General features: G+C 50.2%; 5 protein-coding genes across 5 annotated transcripts; 2 read left to right on the forward strand and 3 right to left on the reverse strand.

The window, feature by feature from the left end:
* Positions 1-123: 123 nt before the first annotated feature.
* On the reverse strand, positions 124-3061 carry AFUA_1G07150 (RING-type E3 ubiquitin transferase MAG2). Its single transcript, XM_077803859.1, has 2 exons — positions 2550-3061; positions 124-2472 (listed from the first exon to the last, which is right to left on the reverse strand). The coding sequence occupies exons 1-2, from the start codon at positions 2802-2804 to the stop codon at positions 502-504; spliced, it is 2226 nt and encodes a 741-aa protein (XP_077660030.1). The 5' UTR covers positions 2805-3061; the 3' UTR covers positions 124-501.
* A 100-nt stretch (positions 3062-3161) lies between these two features.
* Positions 3162-6489, forward strand: AFUA_1G07160 (mRNA-binding ubiquitin-specific protease UBP3). Its single transcript, XM_745370.2, has 6 exons — positions 3162-3281; positions 3344-4065; positions 4125-4859; positions 4917-5023; positions 5082-5244; positions 5306-6489. The coding sequence occupies exons 2-6, from the start codon at positions 3544-3546 to the stop codon at positions 6395-6397; spliced, it is 2619 nt and encodes an 872-aa protein (XP_750463.1). The 5' UTR covers positions 3162-3281; positions 3344-3543; the 3' UTR covers positions 6398-6489.
* Positions 6490-7780: 1291 nt separating this feature from the next.
* Positions 7781-9675, reverse strand: AFUA_1G07170 (putative Na/H antiporter; the record flags this gene model as incomplete). The annotated part of the gene is made up of 5 exons (XM_745371.1): positions 7781-8161; positions 8211-8619; positions 8669-8751; positions 8808-9481; positions 9558-9675. 5 exons carry the CDS (start codon positions 9673-9675, stop codon positions 7781-7783), a joined length of 1665 nt encoding a protein of 554 aa, XP_750464.1.
* A 789-nt stretch (positions 9676-10464) lies between these two features.
* AFUA_1G07180 (RNA-DNA hybrid ribonuclease) lies at positions 10465-11847 on the reverse strand (the record flags this gene model as incomplete). The annotated part of the gene is made up of 3 exons (XM_745372.1): positions 10465-10891; positions 10973-11567; positions 11637-11847. The coding sequence occupies 3 exons, from the start codon at positions 11845-11847 to the stop codon at positions 10465-10467; spliced, it is 1233 nt and encodes a 410-aa protein (XP_750465.1).
* Positions 11848-12207: 360 nt separating this feature from the next.
* AFUA_1G07190 (ankyrin repeat domain-containing protein) lies at positions 12208-14311 on the forward strand. Its single transcript, XM_745373.3, has 3 exons — positions 12208-13318; positions 13416-13972; positions 14030-14311. The coding sequence occupies exons 1-3, from the start codon at positions 13309-13311 to the stop codon at positions 14120-14122; spliced, it is 660 nt and encodes a 219-aa protein (XP_750466.2). The 5' UTR covers positions 12208-13308; the 3' UTR covers positions 14123-14311.
* The last annotated feature ends 316 nt before the right edge of the window (positions 14312-14627 follow it).

The following is a 14627-nucleotide window of genomic DNA, read 5'->3' on the forward strand; positions in this document are numbered from 1 at the left end:
AAGTTCACCAAGTCCCTCAGCGCTTAATGACTGGTGCATTCCACCCCATCCTACACTTATAATAGCATTTGACGATAGCAGAAATATCTGCAGTCTAGAGCTCAAGATTAGTTGAATTCGTAGTACAAGGAAATCGGAGATCCTATCATTCTCACGCGACCAAGTGTGCTATTATTCTATCTGAGGTTTGCGCGTAGTAACCAACTGAAACAGTCACCTCACCTAATTGAGAATTCATATCTTTATTCAGCATCTATTTCAAGAGGGCATTAGACATTTCCGAGATTGTTGAGATCTTCAAACCATTGAACTCCATGCCATGCTCCTTCAACAAGAGAGAGATACACGCCCATAAGACCACCTGCACTCACCAATAGAATGGTTCCCTCCCAATAAAACACCATGAAAAGACCTAAAAATTCTGAAGATAAAAAAAAGAGCGGGAAAACTGGGAGAAAATGAGGCGAATGTGCCGCTATACAATGACAGGTATTCATGCAATCATGCTCCTCTCTGAATGTTGGTTGACATGAGTGTGATCTTCTTATTCCTCTTCTTGCGTCCGCCACCACCACCAGCAGAAGAAGATTGGTTTCCTTCCAGACTCGTCTGGGCCAACAACTGCCTTTCCTGGTGAGCTAGTAATTCTTCTTCCCAGTCCTCGCGCCAGCCGTCGTGGCGAGCGGGCCTTGGGGAAACTTCTGACGACTCTGCGATGAATGGTGCGACGGTAGTTCCCCAAACAGTACGAACTCCGGGAGGAGTAGTCGACGGTGAAGCTAGGGCGCCAAACTGCGAGGACGGCCGAGGTGGTGATGCGGACGAGGAGCCAGCGTCGAAGGGCGGAAAGCCGGCAGCCATAGGGTCATTGGACAATGGCTGGAAATCTTGATCGGAAAAGGGTGGATCACTGATGCCAATGCTAGGTCTCCTACGGCGTGCGGCAGCCCAGCGTTTTTCCTCCTCTTCCTTCTCCGCGCGGAGCCGTTCTTTCTCTTCGCGTGCCTCTTTTTCCTTGTTACGCTTTCTTCTTCTTCCGATCTCAGCGCTGAAGCGCTCCAATATTTCTGGGACGACCACATCTCTCCAATCGCATTCGAGAAAGTTTACCTCACATCCTTGTGGAAGATGGCCTAAATACTTGACACGTTTTCGGAGCTCATCGTCGACGATATGTCCACTTGAGATACGCTCCACGCGAGGAAGAATCGTCGCTGGAAATGTAGCGTAATCTCCAAAAGCAGCCTTCAGTATGCGAATATCCAAGGGAGACAGGTAGAATTGAGGAAGAGCCTGATAGAAGTAGAAGGGATGGTCGGGCGGGTGAGGTCCATTGCCTTCCCGAGTGCGATCGCCTTTATGAGGGCTTCGGCTATGCCCGGCATCTTTCTGTTTCAACTTCGCTTCCGGAGTCGAATTTAAATGAACATTGGCCACAGCCTCTGCCACGCGTTCTACTTCGCCGTTCGTGACCGGAATAGTGGCAGCGCCAGCACCCACGCCTGACGAAGAGACGGACTCAGCTGCCAATATCTCCTCCGTTTGTGTAGCATTAGGCGATGACTGCGATGACTGCGCTGAGACGGCATCCTTGAGCGACTTGTCCGTAGCAGGTTGTCGCTGAACATTGGGCGGATTTCCAATCCCTTTTATTTTCGTTTTGGCATCATTGATGGCGGCAATAGCCTTTTTGGTCCACGTATTATCATCACCAAATAAAAGCTCATCCTCAGCTTCCTGCCTTCGAAGATCTTCCACTTCTGCGTCATATTGAGCGATCATGTAATCTTCGCCACCTTTCATGATTCGGGCGTAGTCAGCTACCTCCGCTGCGTGGTACCACGGAACATCCTCGCCAGGGTTGAGACTCTCTGCGCCATCGCGAGGTAGAGCAAGGGTGCTGCCTGGATCTCGCTTCACCAGTCGCAGTACCACATCACCGCCTTCGACAGGGATATCTCCTTCCTGCCCACGAAACCATCGTACAGGTCGAGTCTCTGAAATATAAATTGAATCCCAACAAAGTGGGCACTTCTTCCAGCGAGCCTTCTTCTCAGGAACGGGAGCGTCATCGTCAGTAGAGTGCATATAGCGAATCAGACACGGTAGGCAGAATATGTGACCACACCGAGCCATCCGAGGAGCTACGGGCGTAGATAAACAGATAGGACAGCTTGTGGATTGGGTTTGTGCCGAGACCAAGACCTGTAAGACCGAATCCCAATCCAGATGAACATCGGCATTCGCCGCCTGCGCATGATAACTTCGAGTGGGATTCACAATAAAGCGGTAATTTGCGTGCACATAGCGAGCTTTATCCATAGCATGATAACCCGAGCCTAACCCCCACGAAGCATATCGACGGCTATTGCGTGGTGGCGGCTGGTATTGCGGACGTGGAGGTAGGGAAAAGTTCATCAAATGCGTGATGGACGTTTGTCCTTTACGACTCGTTGTCGATCTCATGACGGCCTGAGCACCAGAATATCGAATCTTAGTTTTCTGACCAAAGATCTTAAAGAAAGAATGATTGGTTTTGAAGCACATACAGTTTCGCTGTACTCGTCATCATCCAGCAATCGAGGACGCCTCTGCCGCTTGTGATGGCTCTTGAAAGCCTGGTTATTTCTCGGGGAACTGGAATTCCTCGCCGCCAATCCTGCTCCGAAACTACCAGAGCCCCCAGTCCGCCTCTGTGAACCGCTATCGACCGAAGGAGTTGAGTAAAACGCCGTGGAGGAAACGGACTGGCTAGGAGTCACGATCTTTGTAGAATTGGGCACCAGACCAGGATTGGACGACATATCTCAACCCGAATTTCACGATGATGGCCGGCCTTGATTTCCTTTGGCGGGGGAGAGCGGATAGGAAGTAGTGTATGAGGGGAGGAGAATGGAAAGGCCGAGACTGAGTCACAGCACGAGAGAGATCAACCCTTGATGCGAATGCAGATCATAGGACATGCACTCAAGCATGCAATGACCCCAACCAGAGGCCCCAAGGCTAACACGGGGAGAGGAGAAGCACCAGTCCTGATCCCTCTCCTGTCGGGGGACGAAAGATGAAGAGTGAGGAGGGGCGAGTATGTCATGTCTTGGCAGCCATGAGAGCCTCAGGCACGTGCCGCCCGCCCAAAAAACAGCATCTCATCTCAGCTCCAAATCGGCCTTTCCATCGCTTGGCCTCCTCGCCTTCTTCCGTTGCGATCTGCGCCTCTTTGTGACATACTCTTTCTTACATCTCATTCGTCGCTTTACTGAGATCAAGGTATCTTATCCTAGGTAAGTTTTTACATCATCGATCCACGATCTCTGCGTACTTTGAACTCACAGGTCCTATTCAGCTTCCGGCCACAAAAACGAGACATTGAGCAAAAGGACGTCCGCATTCATATTCGCCGTTTCCTCCTTCGAGCTTGCAATGGCCATATAGACGGGTTCTACTCCGTCAGCTCCTGGTCCACCTCGCTTCGTGATTCTTATGGCTCCCATTGAGGCAACGCGTGGCTGAACAAGTCGAGGCAACTTCCCGACGTGCCTGGACATGATGAACCATCATCTGCCCGCAATGCCCCATGGGCAGCCACCCATGCCGCCTCCTCGACGACAGCAAGATCTGCCTTATGCTGGAGGGCCGCCGAATATGCGCTCTCCGCCAGCCTATATGGGTTATCACCCTCACCTGAATGGCCATCCACCTCCTGCTTACTCACCGCAACAATATGGTCATTGGTATCCAGCGTATCCTCAAATGCAACTTCCTCCTCGACCATTTCAGCCTCCATATGCGCCAATGATCGTCTCATCGTTCCCTCATTCGCCACCTGTGATGGCTCCATCTCACATGCCACCCCCGTCGCTTGCAATGCAGCCCAGAACTGCGACTCCTCTTCAATCTACCATGTCTCCGCCCGTCGGACCGGCGCCTGTCCCATTAAACATGCAGGCTCAGTCTCCTGCGGATATTCCTGTTCATTTCACACCCAGTCCTGTTGTATCCTCGCCATCTGCTTCGGCGCCTGTGATAAATGCTGTCCTGGCTCCGAGTGAGCCTTTCCGTGCTCCTGTCAGTGTTTGAGTTTGCCTCAATTCTTTTTGGATGTTTTGCTGATTAAAAAACTGCAGTTGCCTTGGCTCTCGGTACCCGATCGTCCTTTCCCTGCCAGAACCCCTCACAGACGTCGAAAGGGTCGCAGTCTACAAATCTCATCTGTCTCGGTCGAGTTGCCTTCAAAGGAACCGCAACTAGCTAAGCAGGAGGAGAGACTAGATGAAGAGAAGCCAGTCCAACAGACTGTGCAAGAACAATCAGAACCGCAGACTCCATCCCCATCCGCTGCTCCTTCGGTTGCGGATTCGACGACGCAGCCCACGACACCGTCTTCAGCTGTTGCTTCTACAACGGCCCGCCCTCAATCACACTCAAAAGGGCCAAAACCCGCCGTTCCTGTGGTGCCTGTTTTGCCCGTCATCCCAAGCCCTGTAGCCCACCAACGGCAGCCACCTAAAGACGATGTGAGCCGTGCTCCTGAAACTCCTAAATCAACAACAGCCTCTGCTACCTCAGCGAACGAGACACCAAAAGAAGATGCCGTTAAAGAGACAGCTAAGGCGGCTTCACCTCCTCGTGCTGCCCCTAAGTCTTGGGCAGACCTTGTTCGAGCAAAAGGAGCCTCGAGAGTCTCGGGCCCAGCTGGTGCTCTCTCAATCGAGTCTAACGGCCTGGTCATGCGCAAGAGCGAATCTCTGGCAGATGTTCTAACCAGTCTTGGGGAGGACGTTTCCCAGTACAGCGACAAAATCGCCTTTCTTGAACCAAGAGGGCTTATAAATACTGGGAACATGTGTTACATGAACTCGGTAAGTTGGCACGCGATTCGGTTTGCTGATTTGCATTTACTAAACGCGAGAGAACAGGTCCTTCAAATTCTAGTCTCCTGCATACCGTTCTATCAGTTCCTGGATCATGTCGGCAGACGAATATCACATAGCGTCCAGAGCGCATTTCCTATGGTTGACGCCATGTCAGTTTGCCCTACTTTGCTTCCTGCCACGCACGACAATACTGACATCATATCTTAGGATCATGTTCATGAAAGAATTCCGTGTCATCGATGCTGCTCCTTCGGAAGAACAGTTGAGGCTTCGGTTGAAACCTAATGAGCTCGAAGATTATGGCGAAGCTTTTACCCCGGACTTTGTATACGAAGTGATTCGACAATTATCTCGATTCCGGGACATGCAAGTAAGTTTACTTTTCGCGCAAACTGATAGAGTGATGATTTACTCATTGTGCATTTTATTAGCGAGGCCACCAGCAGGATGCTCAAGAATTTCTGGGATTCCTTCTGGAGGAAATGCACGAAGAATGCGTTCGAGCTGCGAAAAACGCGAGCACGACAAAACCTGCGGCTTCAATAACTGCTGAATCGATTGATAAAGAGGAGCAGTCTGGAGATGGGTGGCTAGAAGTCGGACACAAACAAAAGGCGGCAATCACACGTTCTTCCGGTCACATCACGCAGGAGTCTCCTATCACCAGGATATTTGGTGGCAAGATCAGATCGGAGTTCAAGGTACCTGGCAACAAGACTTCCGTGACCTTGGAGCCTTATCAGCCTCTGCAACTCGACATTGGCTCTCCCGATATTCACAATATCGTTGACGCTCTGAAAGGTCTAACCAAGCCGGAGAGCATCCAAGGTGACTTTAACTCTTCTCGTGGTCCCAATGTCACTGCCACCAAGCAGATATTCATTGAGAATCTGCCGCCTGTCCTCATTCTCCATTTAAAGCGGTTCCAGTATGACAGCGTGACCAGAGGTACGCAGAAGATTTGGAAGAAGATCGGGTATCCCTTGGACCTTGAGATTCCCCGAGAGGTCTTCGCTCCGAACAAACGCAATGTTATGATGGCTCATGGTGGTCTGCCCAAATACCGTCTCATTGGTGTCATCTATCACCATGGCAGAAACGCTAGCGGCGGGCATTATACGGTAGATGTACGCCGTCAAGACGGCCGCGAGTGGATTCGCCTCGACGATACGGTTATTCGCCGGATCAAAAGCGAGGATGTCGCGGAAGCCGGCGGCGAGGAAGATCCGAAGGTGCTCGCTGCTGCGCTTGAGCAACACAAGCGAGACAATACCTCCAATGCTAACATCTTTGGTCATATTGACCAGGATGATCAGGACCAGTCTGACAATGAAAGAGGCTGGAGTCAAGTGAATGGAACAAGCACGGGAGGCCATTCGAGCAAGAAGTCCACCTCCACCGTCTTGAATGGGGCATCTGCCACTGCTTCGGGAAGTTCTTCCGGCGTCAGGACTCCCATCGGCCGATATGGGTCTCGTGATAACAAAGTTGCATATCTTCTCTTCTATCAACGTGTTGCTTGAATGCCAAGTAGGCATCAAAAGGCATTAAACCATCGTTGAGTTCCAAGAGCAGAGGCGCCTGCGACCTAACGGAGGTCCCCAATAAAAGCAAAGTAAGACGCTTCTGCCGCTCGCATTACCAATCATTCTGCCAGTGTGGAATCCTAACCTTTGAACTCTCGTGACGTCCTCCAAAATCCCCACCTCTAACTGTACGCCTGATTCGTTACATCGATGCGACCTATCATACATGGGCTTCTAAATCGTTTGCTGACCTCCCTAGTCGCTCTGTTAGCTGTACATACATCCATCCGCAGTTCATTTGTCATGAGTCGATTTTTCATAAAGCGGATGTTGTTTGAGCGAATTTATTCGAGGCATATCGGCTAGAGGAAGCGATCGTTTTCTCCATCCGTCCGCTCTTTCCTCATGACTTGGGTTTATATCTGCACTCAGCACTTGATTTACTTGCTCGGATGACTTTCACATGATGAGCGCCTTGCATGCGATACCTGTTTTATGTCCCCCGCCTCTCTTCTTCCCGATGAAATTCGCCCCAACTATCCGTTTGTTTTCTTTTCACCCTGTTTGTATTCGCAGTTCTTTATCTGGTGGAATCTTTCTCCGGTATATACCCCCATTTTTTTCGCATAGCTCCACATTTGGTTTTGCCTTGCGGACAAAAACGGGTCTTTTTCTGATATGTGGCGTGGATTGGACTTATGACGACCCTACGAATCTTCTTATCCATAGACATGTTGATCGAGAGGATGCGTGGCCTTTTTTTCCCCCCCTTTTCGGCTGATCAGGCAGGCATTCGAGCGGAGGAGATGTGCGCGAACGGAATTACTGGCGGCTGTAACGGCCCGGCCGGCTCTGGTGGGATGGTCGCTGGACTGATTCTCTACTTCTTGCCTCAATAGGCGCTACATGTAAAGGTTTTCATGATGGAAATTTGAGGACATTTGCTTTTATAAGGGGGTGATTTTCCGGTGCGTGTGTTCCAATTGACGACGACGATGACTTGATGGAGCGAGTGGTGGTCAAAACGGGACAAAAAGGATGGGATGGGAGTTTATGAAGATCACAAAAGCATGTTTTAGGAAAATTTAACACATTCTCTTATACTCTGCTGTGTCTGATCCCGAAATCTGTAATCTGTAATAGGTATCCTCTGTGCTGTAAGGTATCGACAAGACCTCCCAACGAAATTTGACCAATATGCACTGGGGTATTCATCTTCAACAATTGCCAAAGTGGCGAAGTATAAACGCAGAAAGATCGCGCGATATCTATCAATAGTCTATCAAATGCTGGGCATATTTATATTCAGATTGGCAAAGCATTTGAAGTGTCCGGGGCCGGACACAATCGGGAACTGAAAGCAATGGATCCTCCTTAGATTCATTGTCTCTCGGCAGTCGGACCAGCAGCAGTAGCAGCTGGGATAGCGCCCGTCTCACAGTCATGGGCAATGAGGTTCACCGGCCTAGCAGGTTCTTCGGCATTCCCTGTCCCGATCTGCTGCTGCTCCGTGGAAGGCGTTGGCCGAATCACCGATCGGCCAATCTGGAAGACGGTAGGTTCCGGGGGTTCGCGCCCAGGGCCGCGCTTACGGCCTCGGTTGGCAGACGCGCCCCGGGTGGCAGTGCTGTGGGTATGGCTGATATTCGCGATGGGGACCGGATCAGGGTCCGTTGGGCTGCTGGTGCTGAGAACGCTGGAGATAGTGCGAGGCAGATGATATCCAGCTTTGACTAGTGGGATGGAAAGTCCATGAACAACCTGACCGCACGTTAGCGACGCTTTCGTCCGGTTATGGGTGCGAACTTACGATGCTGCATATAACTAGAAACCAGACAACCACGTCAACGGCTTCAGAAACTCTCTGCGCATCCTCGCGGACTGTGCCCTCCACCGTGATGGTACGCAGATATTCACGGGTCACTGACAGGTAGAAGATGGCTCCGACCCCGATGGGTCCGAAGAACCCCACAAAGCCAGCCTGAAAGAGATGCTCGATTTGATGAATGTACTTGTGCATAGCGAAAATAATCGGTATCCGGCGAACAAGTAAAATCAGAATACCCAAGCATATAAGGCGGTAGATTGGAATGATGTCGTTGTTCACGAACGAAGACCACGGACAAACAGCACCAAACCACATGAATACGGCCAAGTTGAGAAGCATATCAATAGTGGGTTGGAGCGAGTCATCCATCGTTTCCAGGCGAAACCAATCACTGTTTGCGTGAGTATAAAGCATACTCGGGTCTCTCGCCGGGAACTTACTCCTGAGTGAAGACGTTTCCTGCGACGAAGCAGGCTAAAAGGTCGTCGGTCCCAATCATGCCACAGGTTCCGAGAACAAAGAGCTGTACACATGATCAGCAACGGAAGGTGTTTCGAGGTGCAGCGGTGCCAAACGTACTGCAAGTGCGATAGCAAAGACGAGAAAACTCTCGCGGTCAACATAACGCTTCTCCTCGGCCCAATGAAGAAGCTCTCTAGAAACCCAGCCAACGGCGATCCCGTACACGACGCTCAAGATTACTGTATAGACCCAGGTTTCGTAGAACCAGAGGCCAATTGCCTTGCCAGCACCTCCACTGTAGCCCTGACCATCCACTCCAATGTATTTCAGGAGGTACAATCCGAAAAAGAGAAATGGGTAACCAAGTCCATCGTTTGCTCCTGACTCGGCAACGATGATTCTCTGCAGAGGTCGGGGAACGTTTTTGTCCGCGAATTTTCCCTTCACGATGGAGTTGGAGAGAACGGGATCGGTCGGAGTGATACAGGCACCGACTATCAGCGCGTGGAGGAACTGAAAATTGGGAATCATAGCCCAGATCACCAGGCTGCTACACATCCACATGGCGGCCATTCCTGGACCCAGGAGAAGCGACAGGCTCTTCCATTCTATCTGCAAGTAGCGCTTCGGAAGTTGAACTCCGGCCAGTACCAGCTGGACCCCAAGAACGAGCCTGGTGAAATACAGAGTGATTTCCTCTAGGTTCTGCTCCGAACCTAGAGCATACTCTTTGGGCCTTATAAGATTGGCCGCATGGGGGGAGAAGACAATCCCCGCCAATAGAGAGATTACTGCGTATTGCCCGTCAGTCCCAGTGTACTAATTGCAATGCATCGGTTGTCCTAGAAGGAAGGGCATCCCACGAACATGCTTCAGACAAATAAAACCTCTCCTTGAACAAATAGGACACCAATCCGAAGACGGAGATAAAACCGCCCAATGTTGCACAGACGATATTGAAGTTGATCAGCGAGAGAGTAGGCATGGCTGCTCGTAGCCCCTTGCTTGCAGCTTCGACTCTATGCGTTGACTACTGACTGTCAGTCTACCACAAATCGCCTGTCCGGCTTATCGTGCGGAATGCGGCCAAGCGGTGTCACCGCGTGGGCAGATTTGACTGGATTGTTCCACGAATGCAGAGGCGTGATGATGATGCTCCAAAAATTCAGAAAAGATAGTTGAATCTCATGAATTACCAGCACGTGTTATTCAATCATAGTAATATAAACGAGTTTTCCCACAATCTTCTTCCAAATCATGTATGTAGATGTTTGGCGATAGGCCTGGTATCGGCACTCTTGGGACTCTAGTCTACCTGCCTGACCGAGGAAGATGAAGGACGTTGCAAGCAACCGTATAAGCTCAACCGGAAGCAGAGGTTTCAGTCGATGTAGGATCAGAACAAAGAGTCGAGAGATATGACTGAGGGGAAGGATTCCAAGAAGAAAACACCCGCCAAGAAAGAGTTAAGAGGGAAGAGTGGGGAGGAAATCGCAGCGAGCGAATCACATGCTGGAGGAATGGCTGGTGCTGACCTGGTCTCAGGAATTCTGGAGGGGGCTATGGCCTGTGAGGATGGACTTTGGAGGCATGCCTTAAGATAGTTGACAAAGGAAATAGATGGATAGGGCTACAGAAAGGATATATGATGTTCAATTCACTCAGTCCATTGCCGCATCTTCTCTTCATGGGATGCGGAATGTCCATTCAAGGATACCCATCAGAGCTCCCAGATCACAGGCTTGTTTACAACATGTTCCTTAGGTCTACAAGCCTAGAAATCTTCGTCCAGAACCTCATCCGGGATATCGCGTGCTGCTTCCAGAGCTGCTGCTTTCTCCGAAACTCCCCTTCGAGCGCCACTAACTGCAAGACGGTCAGCGGCTTCGTTGCCCGGGTCGCGGTTATGTCCCTTGACCCATTCAAATAGAGTCTTGACTTTGAGCTCATTGCGTTCCTCAATCTTGACCAAGATTGACTCAATCAGATCCTTATTCTCGACCGGCTTTTGGTCTGCAGTCAACCAGTTATTCTTCCGCCACTTAACAAACCATACAGTCACACAATCTATCGCGTAACGACTATCTGTGAAGATGGTGACGTCCCGATGCCGAGGAGCGATGTCCAGAGCTCGAAGAATTGCAGTAAGTTCCGCACGCTGATTAGTCTGCCGGTCGCCTCTTAATGGCTCCGAGACGTTTCTGCTGGGAATAAGGCATGTCAGTGGAATTTCGGGTCATTGCAATCTCGCATAGAGACGACAGAGAATGCTGAGGACAAACCTTGTATCTCCGGGCCCAAAGAAGACCCCAACGCCTGCCGCTGCCGTGTCCCTACCGTTCTTCAGCGCACTGCCGTCGGTGTAGATACGCAACATCCCTGGAGGACCAATCGGCCTCGTCTTGGTTGCGGATTTTTGCTCCTTGGTTTTGTAAACCACCTTCCCTGTGGCCGGGTCCAAAAGCACATTGGGATCAAATCCATCCTCCGCGCCTGGCGGTAACGGACCAGTGCCCGGTTCCAAAATGTTTCCCTGCTCGTCCTTTGGTATTTCATCCGTGAGACCTGGTGGTCCGGCCAATGTCTGTGTCTGTGACGTAGCAGTACCTCCGGCAAAGGTAGCTCCCGCTCCCTGCTCCATTCTGACGAATTCCTCCGCCTCTTCTCGCGTGGAGAATTTCTTGTATCGAGGGCGTGCAAACCCTTTGATTTGTTCCTGCGCCCTGGCCCAATCTGTGTATACACCGGGGACGCGTCCTCGCTGGATGCCGTAGAATCTTGTTGGCTCCGAACTCGAAGGAGTGGCACCACGGGCACTTGGAAGCTGCGTCCCTGTAAGGAAAGCATTTGCTTCCTCGTAGGTTGGGAATGCTTGGACTATTGAATACGATGGGTATCAGCTCAAGCTGCGCACTTAGCTAGGCAGACGAATCTCTCGGCACTTACACACCGCCCCCTTGTATCCCGTCACTTGAGTCAAGCAGTCGCTCCATTCATAGTAGATGCCAGGCTGATAGCCCGCCTTGACCGCATAAAATTTCCCCGGTGCGCTTCGCTTTCTCTTGGTACCTGCTGCTGCCGAGGCATTGGGCTTGGGACTGGCGGAAATCTTCGCCGCAGGGCCGGGACTAGGCGAAGGAGTGGTGTTGGTGTTCATGGCGTCGTACAGAGGTCGTGAAGGGGTCGAAAAGAAGCGAGAGTGAGTTTTATTCGAAAGCAGTAAGCTTGAATAGACTCTACTTGGCAGTGCAGCCAAGCTTCGAGGTACGGTGGAGCAGGATCGAGGGACGAGAGTGCTTGATCTGCAGGTCGACGGAAGACACCGGGCCCCCAGCTTTGAAGCCGAGAACTTGAGCCACAAGGTAGACGTGGTGGATAAAATAAATGCAGAACTGATCACAATAGCATGGATTTTCTTGAGAAGAGGAGCCTTCAACAAATATAAACGATGGAGGTTGAGGTGAGGGGGCGGAGGGGCCCGACAGTGCAAGAGAGAGAGAGAGGAGGAGGGGGGGGGGGGGGGGGTTTCGGCCGTGTTGGGGGGAAGAACTTCCTCTTTCACCCCTCTCTTCTTATTCCCATTTTGAAATTTGAATGACTCGAAGTCTCCGCCAATGTTAAGGTAACAGACTGAGTCATGAAATAAGCGGCTTGGAGTATCAGTCTTCTGTCCTCGATTCGAGAGGGAGATATCAAGGAAAGCTTCAAACAGTTTCTGGGCCATACATCGACCACTGCGTATCTAACTACGTTCCGCCTAGGGCGAACATATCAATGACATAGTCGATCCCAAACACCCAAAAACGCAGAAACAGTTCGTTGATGTGAATGGCATACCATACAGCTCATTCACAACTTGGATTACGAAAATAGTTCTAGTATCAACACCCAAAAGGGTGGTTGCACCACTGGCAGCTGTGTATATTATATCACGTGACTCTATATTGTCAAGCATCGACTAACAAACAATCTAGAGACGCAGTCTAGATGCTGCTGATCTTACATGCAATTATGCTGACTTTGGACGAAATATGATGTACCGCTTGTTTTGCCTGTAACAGCTGTCCTAGCTTGCCGAGATATACAGAGGACGTATATAACAGCTACCTAATGATGCTACTCCGTGATTTAGGTCTCCAAGCAAAATATCTTCTAGTATAGTAGACGGATGCAGAATGTTATTTACCCAAAACAGAATTGTAATTCATGTTAGAAGACAGGGCGTGATCGTAGTCTTCTTGTCTGTAAGCCTCTTTATGTTTCTCCCAGCGTGAGCCCTAAAGGATCTATATGTCGTTGCGCATCGCCGAGACGACTAGCACGACTTCACACCCACGAAAACGAGATGTATCTTTTCCGTTACAGCGTTCTGCTCTCAAGCTTCATCTGTGTTCAATGACCAGACTTGCTGGTGAAAATCCATATCAACCTTCCAACTCTCCTGCGCAGCTTCGCCGGACCCCTTACTGGGGTATTTGACGCCGGGCAAGCTTCAGAGGTATTTCCCCGTATTGCAAGATAGAAAAAGATAAGCCTTGTGTTGACGCGACTGCCTTTTTGGATCAGGATCCTTCCCAAAGGTCAAGAACGCAGGACACCTGCCCTCAGTGCTTTTGACATGGCCACCTGTAAGTCGACTTCCCAGTTCTCCGAGTACATCAAGGAGGCATGAGACAAGGCAGCCTTCTTGATAATATTGACCGTGATTGACTAACCAATGTACAGACGAAACCGACCCGGAGATCGGCTTCGATCAGGACGACCCTAGGTACTGGCGTGCCCTCCACGTCAACCTGCACCATGCAATCATGGAAAATGATATTGCCGAAGTCAAGCGCCTGTTGAGCTTGGGAGCCGACATCAATGTCAAAACTGAGCATGGCTACAATGCACTGGATTGGGCAGACCATCTGAAACACTTGGAAGTTGCCAAGTGCCTTCTTCACAACATGAACATCAAATTGCACGGATATGTCGAAATCCTCAAGCATATCCGAGCTAAACACCCGATCATTGTGCGCGCTCTCCTGGAGATGGGGGTCACAGGCATGCTCGCCAAGAACAAACGCTTCCACAGAGGTATGATCCTGCAGGCTTGCCGGATCGGCCATCCGACTATACTCCAGATGCTGATCAACTGCCTTCCCGGCTACATGATAACGGAATATAAGCAAGTGTACCTACAAGTAGCGGCGTCAGAGCATAACGATGATGTCCTAGAAATACTGCGCGCGAGGGCTCGTCAAGAAGAGGCGTGGAGAGAGAACTACTTCAGGCCCAAGGTAAGTCTACCATCCAAACTCGACATGGGTTAGAAACCTTGAGGCTGACTGCAATAGACCTCTGTGACCCCGGTTCAGCTGCCGCCAAGAGACCTAGAGTACGAGAAGATCTTCGATGAGTACATCAACCCGGGCGCGTATCTTCCTTGAGTTAGAATTGGAGTGCCGTTGGCTTGTTGACTTTGTTTGCTCTGTTGGCCTGAGATCGTGGCAGACGGTGGCATCTGTGTTTATCACGGCAATGGATGAAACGTGGCCATGCCTTACGCAAATATGACTAGCGATTGAATCAGAATTCGAGACATTGTAGTTGCATTTTTGCTCTTCCTTGTGCATGAGGCTGCTAAGGTCGTATCCGTGACTAGCCCACCCACACTGCTTCCCACTGTGGGTGAGCTACACCATAATCACTAATTTCACTGTAATCACCAATTTTTGATATTTTAAAGCTATTCTCAACATATTAGCTAACTATCTAAGAAAAAAAACATCACTATTTTTATCTGCTGCCCCTGCTGATCTATTTAATACTAGATTCTCTTATATAGGTGCTAGTAGTAGGGGTTTACTATGTACTTTCTCCTACTACTTTTATAAATACCTCTCTTATATAGCAGCATCTTTAGCCTTTCTTAAAGTAATTAATTAATTTATA

This window comes from Aspergillus fumigatus, chromosome 1, assembly GCF_000002655.1.
Source record: "Aspergillus fumigatus Af293 chromosome 1, whole genome shotgun sequence".
Taxonomy (NCBI): domain Eukaryota; kingdom Fungi; phylum Ascomycota; class Eurotiomycetes; order Eurotiales; family Aspergillaceae; genus Aspergillus; species Aspergillus fumigatus.

Bases quoted from the DNA above. Each gene is read 5' to 3' on its own strand.
- AFUA_1G07150 (XM_077803859.1), bottom strand. From the start codon at position 2,804: ATGTCGTCCAATCCTGGTCTGGTGCCCAATTCTACAAAGATCGTGACT. The intron at 2,473-2,549 runs GTATGTGCTTCA...TCTGGTGCTCAG, and splicing joins ATGACGAGTACAGCGAAACT to GCCGTCATGAGATCGACAAC.
- AFUA_1G07160 (XM_745370.2), top strand. From the start codon at position 3,544: ATGATGAACCATCATCTGCCCGCAATGCCCCATGGGCAGCCACCCATG. The intron at 4,066-4,124 runs GTCAGTGTTTGA...AAAAAACTGCAG, and splicing joins GTGAGCCTTTCCGTGCTCCT to TTGCCTTGGCTCTCGGTACC. The intron at 5,245-5,305 runs GTAAGTTTACTT...GCATTTTATTAG, and splicing joins CTCGATTCCGGGACATGCAA to CGAGGCCACCAGCAGGATGC.
- AFUA_1G07190 (XM_745373.3), top strand. The intron at 13,973-14,029 runs GTAAGTCTACCA...TGACTGCAATAG, and splicing joins AGAACTACTTCAGGCCCAAG to ACCTCTGTGACCCCGGTTCA.